The sequence below is a fragment of the Saccopteryx leptura genome, chromosome 3, assembly GCF_036850995.1.
Source record: "Saccopteryx leptura isolate mSacLep1 chromosome 3, mSacLep1_pri_phased_curated, whole genome shotgun sequence".
NCBI lineage: Eukaryota > Metazoa > Chordata > Mammalia > Chiroptera > Emballonuridae > Saccopteryx > Saccopteryx leptura.
The window spans coordinates 277,422,688-277,439,338 of record NC_089505.1 but is presented as its reverse complement, the minus strand read 5'-3'; the positions used below and the strand labels follow the sequence as shown (position 1 = coordinate 277,439,338).

Here is a 16,651-nt window from a genome sequence, read left to right as displayed (position 1 = left end):
TTATTTACTGATGCATTTATTTATTAGAAATAGACCTATGCTTAAAAAAACCCCCAAACTCTGTTAATGGTGTTTTCGTTAGTGCGCAGGTTGCAAAGTTAGACAGGCTTGAGATGGGTGGCCCCAGCCTTATTTTTTCCATAAATTGCTATTTTTAGTGCATGAATTTGAGAATGAAAAAAATTTTCAAGAGCACATTTATCATGTTATTGCAGAAATGTCTGTCTGCTGCCTTCCCACTGGTAACCATGGAGAAATTATTCACGCTCTTATCGAAAGCTAATTCCTCCACATGTGGACTGTATTCATATCCTTATTCAAGGACACTGCTACAGCATTTCTCCTCTTTTTCCTACCTCATTAATTTTTCATCTATCCTGGATCATTCTTGTCAACAAAAACCAAACAAACAGCACATGCTGCTACTTGTCCCAGTTTAAAAAATTATTCTCTTGACTCCACATGCCCTACTAACGTACTACCTGCATTCTTTCTCCCACTTTAGCAAAACTATTTAAAGAGCTGTGTATGCCACCTCCAGCTTTTTTCCTATTTTCTCTTAAGCCCACTCCAGACTGGTCTTGCTCCTTCTCCACTCCACCAAAACTGCCATTGTCAAGCTCATGAATGACTCTCTAATTGCTAAAGTCAATGGTCAATTTTCAGTCCTTAACTGACTTGGCTAGTCAGCAACATTTAATAGTTCATCACTCTCCTCCCTACCCTCCCTTTATTTGCCTTCTGGGCAAACTTTCTTGTTTTCCTCCTGCCTCACTCCGTCCTTCTCAATCTTCTCTGCAGATTCCTCCTCTTCTCCTGACCTCTTGGTGTTGGAGGAATCAAGGGTTCATCTCTGCTCCCCTTTCTTTCTGTCCCACACACAGTCCTTTGGTGAGCCCATCTAGTTTCATGGCACCTACATACTGAAAATCCCCCAAATTTATACTGCCAGAGCAGACCTTTGTATTAAACTGCACCCTCATACATTCAACATCTCCACTTGCTATAAAGCACATCTCAAAATAATAAGTCTAAAACTGAACTTCTGACATTTCCCACCCAGTCTGCCCCTCTTGTGGCCTTTCCCCTTTCATTTAGTGGAAACTCCATTGTTCCAGGTGTTGGGCCAAAATTTGCAGTCATTTCTGTCTTTTCTCCATCTATCACACCAGTGGATCAAACACATCAGTGGGACATGCTGCTTCCACCTTGACAGTACAGCCAGAATCCAGCTGCCTCTTTTACCTTTATTGCTACCATGCTGGGGCAAGCTACTGTTTTCTCTTGCCTGGATTATTGCAAAAAACTCCCAACTGGTCTCTTTACTTCCACTCTTGCCCCTCTGATTGAGTGACAAAACAGCAGTCATAGTGATACTGTGAAGTGTATGTTAGCTTGCTACCTGTTCAAACTCTCCAATGGCTTTGAGTCAAAGTCAAAATAAGTCTTCAAGGCCTTCCATAATCTAACCTGGCAGCCCTGCCTGCCTGCCACTTTAGCCCTTGTTCTCCTCACCCACTCTACCCCAGCAGTGCTTGTCCCTTTGCTGTTCCTCAAACACCTTAGGCACTCTCTTGCCTCAGGGCCTTTGCACCTGGCTGTTTTATCTGCCTGGAATGCTCTTAAATATTTGTTCAAATCTCATGTTCTCACTGAGGCCTACATATTTAAAAAGGTGAAACATTTCTGCCCCCATCTTCCTGTACTCCCAATCACTTTTCTCTGCTTTCCTTCCCCACTCCATCAGTCATCACCTTCTCTAACTTACCCAGTAAATTACTTATCTGTTTCTCCCACTAGTATGTTTAAGTCCTATAAGGGCAGAGGTGTTCACTGATGTGAGCCAAGGGCCTAGAGTAGTGCTTTGGCAGATAGCAGGTACACAACAAATATCTGTTGAATGAATATGTGACAGGCTCAGGTTCCACCGAGCTTGCTGTGAGGTACTCTCAGGTAAAAATTCACTTCTCACTTGTACCCCAATAGCCCCACTGTGACAAGAGTACCCTGAGGTGGGATTCACAAGGTGAGAAAGTCCCCGAATATGGGAAGGCTGTTCACATGCTACTAAAGCATCCAAGAAGCTAAGCTACAACATTAAGTTATTGAAAAAATAATCATTTCTTCATCAATTTTCTGTTTCTTCTTCTCAAGTAGTGAACACATGAAATGCCTTTAATTTAAATAAGTATAATGTGACAATTTATTATTGCTTTTAGATAAAAAGCAAACTCTATTTTCTATCATGTTGGAGAATATTGGCTTAATTCATATCACTATTATTCCCACTGATGTCTTACATAATATGAGGCATATAACATATAACATGTATTGTACATAAAATTATTTTCATTGCAATGGAGAAGAAAATGGTAGGTTCAAAAATCAAGTTTAATATCAAAAGAATTGACATAAAAGTTTCTAACTTCAAAAATAAAATATTACCAGCTTTGTGACCCTCTGGACGCTTGTTTTGATGTCACACACAGCTTCTGCTCAGGAACACTGCAGGCAGAGCAGAGGTTTTCTATTCTCATGGAATACAAAGTTTAAGAGTACTTCAACATAAATATTTATTCGTTGTTCTTTGTCAGAAACATTAAGCCCTTTAGAGCCGAAGGCAGAAACTCTTATTAAAACCTGTGTCCAGCAGCCATGCCTCCTGTCTTCGGGGGACTTGGTCTACCTGGAACTCTGTGGCACTATCAAGCATCCGAGAGACAACCACTTCTGCTGTAGGGCTCACGTATGAGGACTTGAACCTGGCCCAGTATCTAGCACGCTATGGTCCAGAAGAGTACGACTTCTTATATTTGTATATAAATGCATCTGTTTTCCCAAGGCTAACTTGGTAGCATTCCACTGGCACCAACGAGCCAAATGCTGGCATTTTGTGTAAGCTTTCCTGGCTATTGGCTTCCGACGAAAATGACACTGTCTCTGATGTGCCAGTGTTTTCTTCGGGAATCAAGCACTTTTCAATGCCAGGGTCATCTGTGTGGCTGCCTTTAAAATTCAAAGGGATGCTGCTCTCGCCACAATCTTTAAGCCGCCTGCGGTGATCTTCACTAAGCAACAGTACAACGGTTCCGCCGCAGCGAAGCACTCTGGGACAAAAAAAGATAATTGGTATGAGTATTTCCTCCTTTCCAGATAACAAACAATCCCACTTTATTTAAAATATTTGCTGTTTTTAATTTAAAATTTAATTTCATCTATTTAAATACAAGGATTTTGATAATTACGCATCTTCCATAATGCATATTCATTATAGTAATTATGGAATTGCTAGTACAAATCTGCTTTAATTATCTATTTTTACTCTACTTAAAAGGCAAGCCTCAAAGTAATTTATAATAATATTCTAACAAGTGATTGTACAAAAGAAGAGGCAAATGAAAAAATTTTAAAGAATCAGCATTTATTAAACAATCGGCTGACGGCAGAAGAAAGCCACCAGGAAGAGTGAGGATGTGGACAAAGGACTGGCACAGGGAAGACCTGAAAGATCAGCTTGTTGAGGAGAATTCGTTTCCTCAATCATTTGACCACAGTCTAGAGTACTAATGTGGAAAAGTCACAAATGATATACAGTCCTCTGAGTTGCTGGAGAGATTACTGGACAGTGCTGGAGAGGCCACTGAAGAGTGGGTCCCAAGCCTACACTGTGAGTTAAAGGACAAGCAGGAGGAAGCCAGGTCAAGGCATAACGAGGGGCTGAAGTGAGGGAGGGTGGTGGAGGCAAAGAAAGCATCAGAGACAGGGAGAAGTGGAGAGGAGGAGACACTGAAAGTAGTTTGGCATGAGGGTAAGTCAGAAGGAGGAAGGAAAAGGATTCTCTTTGGACGTCAGTGTGGATTCCAACAGACAGCTGGAGATACAGCTCGAGGCGGAGATTTTGGAGTTCTCAATAGTGAATGGTAGATAAAGCCATGATGGTAGGTAAGATCCTGGGGGTGGCAGTCCATGGAGAGAAGAGAAAGGGACCAAGGAATAGAGAACATGGGAGGATAGAGGAGGACGAGCCCATGAAACATAACCCCAAGGGAAAATCTAGACAAAAGTGATGTCATGGAAGCCAAGGAGTACAGGAAGGGAATGGTCTCGATAGTGTCAAATGCTATAGGACTAAGAAGTGATTAGGATTAAAGAAGTCACTGGTGACCTAGTGACAGCAATTGCACTGAGGGCAGGAGCAAATGTTGCTCTGATGGAATCAAGAGGGGACTAGAAGGTGAGGAAGCCGAGATGTCAAGTGTAGACTACTCACAAGAAGTTTGGTTGTGTAGGTAAGAAAACAGGGTGACAGCTAGAGACGCAAGAGGTAAAGGGAATCTCCCCACACCCAGCAAACATGGCAGCAGCTTTCCCTCATCAGGACAATCAGCAAATCTAGACAAATCTGTCTCTGAATGACATCACATCTACTTCACTTCCATCTCAAATCCTGCCTGCTCTACTGCAACAGTCTCCTGACAGGTCCTTTGCCCTCTTGTCGCGCTTCCCACTCTCCCTTCCCAGTTTCCACGTAGAAAACAAATGTGAATCCGGCTCTCATCCACTACACTTCAAATAAATTCTAAACGCCCACACGACCTGACCCTCACCTAGCTTTCCCACTCACTGCCTGCCTGGTTCCCTTTGCTCACTAGGGTCTGAGCAACTGACCTTCCTTCAGTTGCTCACTCAACAAGCTTGGTCTCATCTTAGAACACGTAGCCTTGCTGTTCACTCTGCATCAAGCACTTGTCCCCTTGTGTGCCTTCGCCTCACTCAGGTCCCAGAGTTCAAATACCATCTCCTCGGAGAGGCTTTCCCTGACAATCTAAGGTAGCCACTGCTTTTCTCTCAGTTACTCTCTAGCAAAATGTCCTGTTTTATTTCCTACATATTATCAGTCATGATTGGACATTACCCGGTTTACTTATGAGTGACTATTCCTATACTGGAATGCAAGCCCCACATGGGCAGGGACTTTGTCCTATTCACAGTTACATCCCCAGTGCCTAGTAGGGTGTGGGACACGTGAGACCTCCCAAGGTGTCCGGGGAAGGGATGACTAATTCTGGAAAGGATGAGATGAATGGTTTGAAGATAACAATGTGACGTGGACAGAGTATGAGTGCTGAGGAGGTAGGACCCAGGAGGGGAAGTCTGGCAGCAGGAACTTCTTCTACCGAGAGAGGAGGGGTGGGGCGAGGACGGGTGTGGCTCTCTACCAGAGGACAGAAACAAGAAAACTTACAAATACCTCTAAACACATCTAAGGAAATATAATTAAAATAATAAATGAGATAGAACTTTTCACTTATCATATTGACAAAAAACAAACAGAAAACCTCCAAAAACCAAAAAGACATATGGCTATACTAAGGACGGCAAGATTATGAGAAAATGAGTACTGCTGAGATAGGAACCAGAGTAACATTTTTGGGACAGCAGTTTCACAATAATGTATTAAAAATATAAAATGTGTATAATCTTTGACTCAGCAATTTCACTTCTAGAAAATTATCCTAAGAAGATATAACAGAAGTAGTAGAACAATAGTGACAATAATGGTGAAGCCAGGTACTGTTTTAAATACTTTATAGTATATATCATTTAATCATGAGAAAAAACCAATTATTTATCGTTAAAATATGTCCTGTTAGCATCACCATTTTGCAGATGGAAGAAAACAAGGTACTCTGGTTTTAAGTAACTTGGTCATATAGTAAGTTTGAAAACTGTACAAGGATGTTCAGAGCACTGTTCTTTTTTAAAATAAAAAATTGGGAATTACTTAAATGCATATCCATAAGTATGGTTTACATAATGGTACACACATATAATGTGATACTATGGTAGTCATGGAAAATTGTAATATACATTATAATAATTTATCAGAAAAAAGATTCATGACATGTTCCTGAGTGAAAAAAAAGTGAAAATTTTCTTTTCCAGTAAAGAAAATTAAGGATGCTCCAATTTATGTAAAATTGCAAACACATATCTTCATTAGTGGATATATCTTTGAGAGATGTCTAGGAGAACATTCATTAAGATACTATTATAATTTTTTTTCAAATAATGGAGAAAATAAGAAAGTAAAAATCACCTGAAATCCTGCTTCTTAGAGATGAACATTATTGATAAATATACTTCTAGGCATCGTTCCAAATTCATATACACATATTTAGAATTTATAAAGCAGCATTTCCCAAATTATCCTCTGAACACTAGTCTAGTATGAGATATTTCTTCTTAAAAAAATTTTCAATGGTCAACAAGTTAAGAAAACTGTATCAAACAACATAAAAGAGATTTCTCTTTTGCATGTGAACCTGCAAAACTAGGGGTAGAGGATACAAATGGTCCCAAATTAGTTGACCTTGGAATGCATTAGGCCTTAACCTTCTACCATCAATCTCTCTTCCCAGCAGTCTGGTATGCTCCTTGAACAAGTCTTTTGAAGTATTTACTCAAGAAATACTTCTTGAACACCTGGATGTATAAAACATGGTATGCCTCCTGTTTTATTCTTCCAAAATTTCTAAATTTCATTGAAATCTTGCTTCTCCAGTGAATCCACCTCAAGCTTGTTGGGCACACAAGAACTTCTATTTTCAGGGAAGCAAGTTGAATTTCTAATTTTGCTCATTTGTTTTCCATGGTTATATTTGAGAGGAAAGTTCCAATATTCTACTTCTCTGAATTCCTCACAACACTCTGTATGCATGAAATGGTTACTGATGAAACAATTAAAGCCGGAAATAATGGAGCTGCGAGTGCAGAGCTCTTACTAGCAGAGAATCATTGGCCTGACAGTCATTAATTCTGACAGCACATTCTTCCTCGAAGGGTCCAGTTCTGACATACAGAGCAACTATTTCTTGCCTGTTATAAACGGGTTTACTGACCTCTTATATATTTTTTTTCATTTTTACTCACACAGTTCCCCTCCCTTCCATTTTCTATTGCGAGCCTTAAACTATTCATAAACTGTTGGGGGAAAAGTTATGTGTACTTAGATATATTTATATATATATATCCCACCTACTTCCTAAAAGGATTTGAAATGGTTTACACTAAAAAACCCAGTAGAAGCTAACAGTTATGAGCACTTTCTAGGTACTTAGCACTGTTCTAAGAGCTTTAAACCCACTGACTCCTCAGAACAATGCTATAAGGTAGGTACTATTATTTAAAGATGAGGCACAAAGTGGCTAAGCAATGTGACTATGATCGAAGAACTACTAGTGACAGAGCCCAGATTAGAACCCTAAGCCTGTACTCTTTACCACTGTATCAAGCTTTAATGCTACATCAAACCTCAAACCATAAAAAGTCAGGTCAAGCGATAAAGGCTGTGGGCAGGTGGCAAGGACACTCGATCACAGGAGAAATTCCTTATGTCCAAATGCATACACTTTCAACTGATCCTATGAGGCATTCAAATTATGCAGGAAATCTTGAATATCTTCCTGATTCTTAGATAAATAAATTTACTGCCACAACGTGATGGCAGTAATGTCTATTACTGTCTCATTTTCAATTACCTACGAAGACCAAAACCAGCCTGGAGAAAGTCAGGCTGATACAATTTTACTAGTGCTGAAAGGATTGTCTACTCAAAATACTGCCCTCCACTGACTTATGGAGATGTCTAAAATATGCAGCATTCAATTGTTGGTTAGGTTAGGCCATTGTTTTCAGAAAGTTCAAAGTTAAATGTAAGTCACTACTCACACATATTAGTATCTCACCATGAGCTGGCTTAACAGTATAGCTGGTGAATTACCTAATTTGGTGCAAAGGCTATGGTTATTAACCCTGGTTGTACACCAGAATCACTCTGGGAGTAATGAAGGAATACTGACAATTAGATCAGAGTCTTGGTGATGAGAGGTGGAGGATGGGCATAGATATTTTTCAAAAGCTCCTGAAATAATTCAACTATGAAGTCAGGGTTGCAATACCTGCTTGAGGGGAATGTGATATCAGGCAGAAGGGAGCACAGGAGCTCAGGAAGTATCTAAATTATGAATGTAGCCCAGAAAGAGATCTCACATAACATATCAAAAGTTAGGTAACTGTGTAACAGGGCACATTGCTTAAAAATAAGATAATCCGAAAAGAAGTTAGGAGCAACCAGCTAGTAAGAAGGAGGTTAGATGATTCTTAGTTGAACTTAGACATCATGTCAAGCTTTAATTCTTATAGGATGTCAGCCTTGACACTGAATTTTCTCCACCCAAGCCCACATGATTCACTTTTTCGATTGGTAACATTATTTATATTCAGGCCCTTGGACGTTTATGTTGCCCTGCTCTATCAAATGCTCAGCTGAGACAATTTAATATGAAATGACTGCTTATTCACGTCCTTTCATTCTTCTATGCATTCTATGTTCAGAAAAATACAGATCAGAAAAATACAGATTCCAGCATCACTGTTTGGACCTCTCAAGAAATATTTTCACTGAATTATATTTTCCGACATTGATCTTAGAAACCGTAACATGAATAACACTTCTGCATTTTCATTTCACAATCAACAATAAAGGCTGCGTGATTCTACTCTACTGAATGATCCTTATGTCAATACTGTTCTGTTGTTTAGTAGCTGTGTGATCTTGAGAAAGTTATCTTTTTGAGTACCAGTGTCCCATCTGTGAAGTGTGGGGGATTAACACATATAATGCAGGATTTTTATAATGATTAGAAGTAAATATGTAAATTACCTAGCTCAGTGACTGAAGTGTAGGTCACTATGTCAGATACTCAAATTTCAGGCAATAATAAAAATTTAATATTTTTTTCTAAATGAAATAAAGTGTGAGATGATATGAAATAAGGATTTCAATTATAAACTCATTTAAAACCTGAGAAAATTAAGCTACTCTAGAAAATTACTAAAAATGAAATGAAATCTTTACTGAAAAGCTATAATATATTTTGTTTCAATCAATAGCTCAAAATTATGGAAATAAATTCAACACCTTACCTTTCCATTTCTTGTAGAATACTTTTGATGTCTTTTCCTAGCTTAAACTTTTTCCCAAATGGAATGTCAGAAATAATAATATCGACACATTCCGAAGGCAATGGCAACCCTGCAATACAGAAATCATGAATCCTACTCAGTAAGCTCGAGTATTTACAACCTAGCTGGAGAAAATTACGCCGGATTATTTTTGCATATTACATAAAATTTAGGGTTGCTAATTTTATTTCTAAGAAATTACAAGTTTCTGAAAGGCTTTCAGAATTACTGAAGACAAATAGTACAATAATTACATTCTGTTCTTTGAAAATTGGTTTTTCAGGTATGATAAAATATGACACAGGTTAAGCAGAATTTTAATTAACCAGAAAATTCAATTCTTTAAACATATTACATGACTAGAAAATTGCCAGATCCAAGAAGAAATACATTATGTTGTCTAGAAAAACCTTTTACAAAACTATATTCTATAACTTTCATTTCCCTTTTCATAGTTATATATAAAATTTTACATATGTAGATAGATCTATTAATTTTTAAGAGGGATGATCCATAGCTTTCATTGAATTTTTAAGGGGAGCCAAAATATTACGAACATCTACTTAAGTCCTAAGCCCAGAGGAGAGGTTAAACACTAATAATCAACAGAATGAATATTATCACTAAATAAAATTAAACATAAGGCTTGCTTATAACATCTAAATTTTTTTCTCATCTTTACCTTTTCATTTCAGAAATTAGATTATCATAAGGTTATGGTAAATACACACAATAACTTCCACATTTTCTGAGTATTCTTTTTACTTTCCACTTCTTTACTTTCCACCCATTCTTATGTACATAAGAAAACTTAAAAGTTGAAAATGAGCAGACTCTCCCCTGAAGATTGAAGACCGCGTTTCCCTGCTGGAGCTGAAATACCGAAGACATCTTGCTGAAACAGAGTGGAGACAATGAGATTCCTGTTGGTGACTGAATGGGTGCCAACGACCTTCAGTTGGCATTCCATGGAGCCCAAATGGGGCTCTGAAGCTATGGCCCAGCTCCTGACACCTTCCCGAAACCAACTGTTGGGAGCCTGACCAATTCATGTGCTTGAGTTGTCTTCCTGGTGGCATCTAAGGATCTCGGGAACTGTGCATTGTGACTGAAATTCAATCTTTACAACACCTTGTTAGTTAGCTATCATTATTCCTAAAGTTCAGAGAGGTTAAATGTCACTTTTAAGGTCAGCCTTTGAATGGGAAAGCCTCGTGTGAAGTCCAAATGATCTAATGCTGGTATTTATACTCCCTCTGGACAAGCTTGTTTCAGCCTCATATACGCTCTCACTATTTGTAGACACAAAGGCAAGAGGGAGTTATTGGCAAGACAGTTATTTAGAAGCCCTGAGCAGAGATACAATAAGAGGCTGAGGGTCTAGATCAGGTGTGGCCAACAGTTTTGGCCCCCGGGGCCAGATTAGAATGAAAACTTTTCATGGGCTGGACGAAATATTAAAATTAAAAAATGTTAAATACAAAAAATGATTCATTTAAGTACACAAAATTTTGTTATGTAATTTGTTTATGGATAAATGTGAGTGAAAAAAAATTTAATATACAATATTATTTTAATAAAAATATATTTTAATAAAAATATAATTACATACTGTATAAGTATCCAAACTGTATCACAATCAATTGAAACAATATTTAATTAATAGAATGAGCTTGAAGGGGTTATATCGCAAATAAAACAATTATTTTGTTTTACAAACAGCCTGGACATGTTTTCAGTTTTCAACTGCAGCTATTGTCTATGCTACAATGCCACTTGCTTCAGCACACTTGACCACAAAAATAACGAATTGTTTGACCCTGGGTGCGCACTGGCAAACTCCGCCTAAAAGAATGTGGGTTTCACATCACCGCTAACGTCAAACAGTTCATATCGAGTACAGACGAGTACAAAAGTTGTAAATCTTTATAATGGAATTGTTTTAAAAATAAAGAAGTATTGCGGATCCTTTGACCAATTATTGGAACTTAACCCTAGATGAGTCACACGCGGAATTCTTTTCCACGTATCACTATCTTCTTAAATATCTCGTATTCCAATAATCAAAGACACTTCCGCTTCTGAGTAGCTGAGATTTTAAAGTAGTGGAGAATATTAAAAATTTAACCGCGGGCCGCATAAACTCATTATGCGGGCTGAATCTGGCCCGTGGGCCATATGTTGGCCATGCATGGTGTAGAATGTGAATCTAGAATTAATAGCCATTTTCCCTTGTGGGAGTGTGCGATTCAGAATTGTGGCAAATAGGGTGTAATGGACTCCCCAGGTAGTGATGGACTCCCCAGGTAGGGATGGACTCCCCATCTCATGTACCTGGGATGCTTCTGATGGCCTGAACATTTGTGTCAAGAGTCATGCTGGAGCATTGAGAAACTGCATTCAGCAAGATCCACCACCACATTTGCCTTGATCACATTACCAGCTAGAAGAACAGGCCATGATTGAAACCTTTTAGGCTATGGGAAGTGGTGGTAAGTTCAATAGTATGGCCAACACCAAAATGCACCCTAACAAATGTACCACTCTATAACTAATAACCAAGATCTACCCCTTCAAACACACATTTGTTCCAAACAACATGTTGAAAAGTTAGTACTCTAGACAAATGGACCATTCCAAACCCACTGAAATATCCGGACACAAATTATTACAGTCATGCAGTATGTAATACTTCAGATGTAGTCACTTCTCACACACTGGCAAGCTCAACATATTAGCAATTTGATGCACAGTGATAGCTCCAAACATACCAAACTTTTTGGGCATCTTGATTTTCTTGTCCAAGTCACCCAAGTATATACTGTACTGGGAATCACATGCCCTCTGCAACTTAGAGAGAAGAGAGCCAGACTGGAATTCTTTGAGGCCAGATAATAGTAATTTATATATTTTATTTTTTTAAAAAATTTATTCATTTTTTTTTAAGAAAGGAGAGAGAGAGAGGGAGAGGAAAGAGAGACAGAGAGAGAGAAGGGGGGAGAAGCAGGAAGCATCAACTCCCATATGTGCCTTGACCAGGCAAGCCCCGGGTTTCGAATCGGCGACCTCAGCATTTCCAGGTCGACGCTTTATCCACTGCACCACCACAGGTCAGGCTTGGCTTTATATTTTCTTTTAAAGGGATATAGCAGGCATTTATTTGTTTTAAGAAATGAAAGAATTGACCCACATGAGAAAGTTAGGTTTCCCCATCTTGAAATGGGTGGGTGGATCATAACACTGTCGATCCACTCTAGTCAATATCCACAAGTTCCATGAACGACTGGAGTGTTCCCTCCTAGACTTGGGAGAGCTGCAGAATGGAGGAGGGACGAGGGAACAGATATCTGGATTATGCCCCCTTCCCCGAACTAGTTCTAGATCAACTCCTCCTCAATTTTTCAGAGAACCAAGAGCCTTTCTGGGTGATGCTGAGGCTGCTGCCTTCTTGGGGGAGGAGCCATGTCGTTGGCCTGGTGAACTGTGCTGATCTTTCTCTTTTGATCTCCCTGAGTGGTCCCATGGGGTCTTGGACTAACTTGTCTGCCCACTTCGTTACTCCTATTTTTCCACTACAAAAAAAATCTTTCAAACAATATCTTATTTCTTCAGATTACAGATTCAACCCTGGGACCTACCTACTACCTATTCACGATGCTTTGGAAAACTATATGAACATTCTTCCTGAAAATCTTTTGAAAAATAAAAAAGTTGCAACCATAATGTTGGAAGCAAATTGAGTATTAGCCCCACCGATGGATTACAGGGTAAAAATAACTCAGTCTTTATATATGAAAAGTGAGTCTTAATTAATATTATGATTCTAGAGATATTTACATTATGTTCATTTCCCCAAATGTTTGCTTTTTTAACATCATACCTATCACAGAGACTTTAAGGAACTCAATCTTATCTGTGAGGCCTGCAGCTTTCAGATTGTCACATGCGCCCTGTAACTGTGAGTCACTGACATCGGCACCCACATAGTACACATTCTGTGAGGAAAGAAATTAATATTTTAAGCATAAATAAAACTATCAGGTATTTTCTCTAGTTAAATCAATAAGTGTGTTATTTCAGGCTGAAGCAAATTTATACTATTTCTTTAAAATGATATTCAGTGACAAAAATCTTAGTTAAAATTTTAAAATCTATTAATAATATTTTACAATTTCAAATGCCTAAAGAATTTGGGGATTAGCAAAATTTGCCATGACTAATTATTGGAATTACTCATATTATGCTAAATTTATTGTACTATTTAAAAAAATAATATAGCAATGTAATTAAACCTTCATAAGCCATTTGACAATAGTAAATAGTGGCTCATATAATTAGAATAATAATCCCCCAAAACAATCTACTTGTAAATAATTGGTATGCGAACATGCATATACCAATTAAAGTAAATCTATTTCTCAATAGTTTACCAAAGTTAAAACTTACCGGCCATTCTTTAGCAGCTTCCAAAAGTATTGTTCCGAGTCCACACATCGGATCTAAAACGAATGCACCAGGCTACAGACAGAAATATTGATTTGGTACTATTAGGTCTATTATAGTAGGTATTCTAAAAGAAACCTGAAACTTGAGGAATCACTATTATCGTAAGAGTAAAGATTCCTTTTTACACTTGAGCAATTTCAGCTGGTAAAGCCCGAAGGCAAGTATATGTTTGGCATGTTTAAAGATTAGAAAGGAGACCAGTTATGGCCAAAGCAGAGTGAATGAGAGGGAAAATGTGATCACACCAGAGGCGTAAGTAGGTGATTCCATTGAGATGGGCTGGCTTATGTTGTACATGGTAACAATCTCCAAATCTTAGAGGTTGAAAACATCATGCAACCTCCTGTTACAAGCCCACAGTAGGGCTCCTGGGGATTCTGCTCCTCACTCTGGAGGCCAAACTGACAAAGTGGTCACCATTTGGAGCACTGCCATCACTGGGGCAGAGGGAAACACAGCATGACAAATTACGCATTAGGTCTTAAAGGTGCCATCTGTGAGTGACACACATCATGTCCACCAACATTTAACTGGCTGAAGCGTGTCAGTTACATGATACACCCAATGTGAAGGAGCCAGAAGAGTGTAATCCTATCTGCACCTGGGAAGAGAATGAGAAATTTGGAGAAAAAACTAATCATTCCCACTCTGGGGGTCACATGTCATATCTGGTAGGTACTGTCAGATGCTGGTTCTATTCTGAAGGATGGGAAACTCCTGCAGAGTTCTGATCAGAGAAGGAACATGACATTACATTTTAAAGCGATCATACTAGATGATCTGTTGAGAATAGAAAAGAAGGATAAGAGTGTTAACAGGGAGGCTAGTTAGGGAATCCAGGAGATGATGGTAGCTTAAATTTAGAGGTATTGGTGGAAGTGGTAAGAAGCAGTTGGATTTGATGCGGAATGTTAAAGAATGACAACAGTCTGAAATGACTAAAGCTTTACCTATTTTATTTATTTTATTATTTTTTATTTTAGAGTGAGGGGAAGGGAGAAAGAAAGACAGGAAAACTGAGCTGTTTCTGTATGTGCCCGACTGGGGATTGAACCAGCAACCTCTGCACTTCTGGAAAATGCTCTAAACAACCAAGCTACCCGGCCAGGTCAATTATAAAAAAAAAATGTAATTATTATATTAATAAGAATGAAAACATTTTCCTTACCTTAATTTCAGCAACAGAGGCCATTGCCCACGCTATGGTGGATCTCAGTCCTGCCGTCCTGATGTAAGCCCTGCTGGCTAAAGGAACCCTGCATGATAGAGCCAATATTACTGGAAGTTAAAGAAGAACCTGATATAACCTGACATAAATAAAAACGATTAACCTGTTCATACCTGTGAATTATCATGGTCATGCAACACACACTAAAGTATTCCCTAAGTTGGGAGTATTTAATCGTATACAAAAATACCTTTTCTAGTTGGCACTTTGTTTAACCAGCGAGTGTGGAACTTCAGAAAGGTAAAATTTTTAAATAACAGAAACTTAAACTCTTCTGTGTTTAGCTTATAAAATTTAATCACACGTGCAGGAAATTTTTCTAAAGTGTTTCAATACTTCCCTGTCTTTCCATATGGAAGAGAACTTTTGTTTGCTGATCTGGAGTCATCAAGAAGAACGGGCTGGTTTGCGATGGAGCTGTGGTATGGCAAGGACTGGATGGATGCTGACCCTTGAAATAGGTTTCCTATAAAAAGTTCCTTTTGTAAGTTTGCTCTTTGCTCATATGCATCTTTCCCAAAAGATGAACTGCAGCACGACGCCGCATTGTCTGTACCGGAGCTGGCGTCTCCCAGTGAGCCCTCTGGTCTTCATACTTCTTCCTCCACCTCCCCTGGGCTGCTGTCAGCGTTTCCCGATTTGATAGAAACTTTCAAAATATGATTTTACGTGTCTAATGCAATGAACAAGCACTTCCTTAGAAATTTCAGTGCAGTTTCCTATTTCATTTATTTACTTTGTGGGTAAGATGTGAAGATATAATTTCAAGAATTCATGCTTGGTTGTTTTGGGGGGAGGCTTGTTCCAAACCCACTAAGAGGGCTCTTCTCCAAACATCACACCAATCCTATGCCTTTCATCATTTTGTTTCTGATCTGTCTTTGATGTTGTTACCCTGTTTTTTGTTTTTTTTTGTGTGTGTATTTATTGTAAGCCTCTTAAAATATTATAATTAGATGAGGTTTCTCTTTCAAAGAAAACAGAGTAATTGTATATTTGCTGCTATGATAAGGAAGCTCTGCATGGTAAACCCATGGGAATTTGGTTTTTTAAAGGTTTTTCAGAAAATAATGCATATTGCAGACAGTACTGTATCCATAGATTTAGAATCTGGGATATGAACTTTGCAGGAGGAATGACTGGAAAATATTTTGATCCAGGAATCTTGATGCTACAGGCTAGGCTTGGATTGTCTGGCTACAAAACACATTAGTTAAAACCAGACTTGAGAGGTTATTTTTCCCTCTTGGTACCACAATACGAGACTTGGTATGGAAAACTGTCTTTGTCCAGACATATTGCTAAGTGCCTTTCTAATCATCAGGGATTTATGTAGAGCCTTTGAAAATTTTGACAATTATAAGTATATTTTTACCAATAGAGGTTCTATTTTATGGGTGCTGACCCTATTAATATGTGACCAAAATAAATGAGTTATTTTTCATAAACCTGGGCATATTATATGCTGTTACTTCAACAAAAGGGCCCATTATATAAATCTAATAACCTTACTCAGGGAAAGAACGTGTTCAGAAATAACATCCTTGAAAATAAAAATACTTCTCTACTTTCATAGAATTCTGGCTAAGGTGTTTAATCAGATTTTCAGTTGACTTATAATAACACAAAAATACATGCAGTTCTGACCCTCTTCTCCACTTCTTCTTTATTCTCTTACACACCATCTACTACCAGGATGAAGACACTCTGATCTACATTTCTAGCCTAGGCTTGTCACTTGAATCCCATATCTTTAGTTTCAAATGTGTTTAGACACTTTTTACTTGGAGCACTGCAAATTCAGCAGGTGTAAACTGAGCATTCCTTTCCCTGCATTTCATATCTCAATACGTTTCTCATTTTCTTGGGCCACTTACCGTTATATACAGT

The 16,651-nt window shown here is 38.4% G+C and overlaps 1 protein-coding gene across 3 annotated transcripts in view; it reads right to left on the bottom strand.

Moving 5' to 3' along the window:
• Window positions 1-2,182: 2,182 nt before the first annotated feature.
• The window catches only part of THUMPD2 (THUMP domain containing 2), a 31,764-nt gene continuing 17,295 nt past the window's right edge, over window positions 2,183-16,651 (bottom strand). For 2 of the 3 annotated variants that reach the window (XM_066378428.1, XM_066378429.1), the window contains 5 exons: window positions 14,702-14,789; window positions 13,474-13,545; window positions 12,908-13,022; window positions 8,989-9,097; window positions 2,183-3,107 (listed from right to left, as the gene is read on the bottom strand). In XM_066378428.1, the coding sequence (XP_066234525.1) occupies window positions 2,783-3,107; window positions 8,989-9,097; window positions 12,908-13,022; window positions 13,474-13,545; window positions 14,702-14,789 (709 nt within the window). In that variant the 3' untranslated portion in view covers window positions 2,183-2,782. The remainder of the gene's footprint in view (window positions 3,108-8,988; window positions 9,098-12,907; window positions 13,023-13,473; window positions 13,546-14,701; window positions 14,790-16,651) is intronic. The other variant, XM_066378430.1, reaches the window with a different exon arrangement.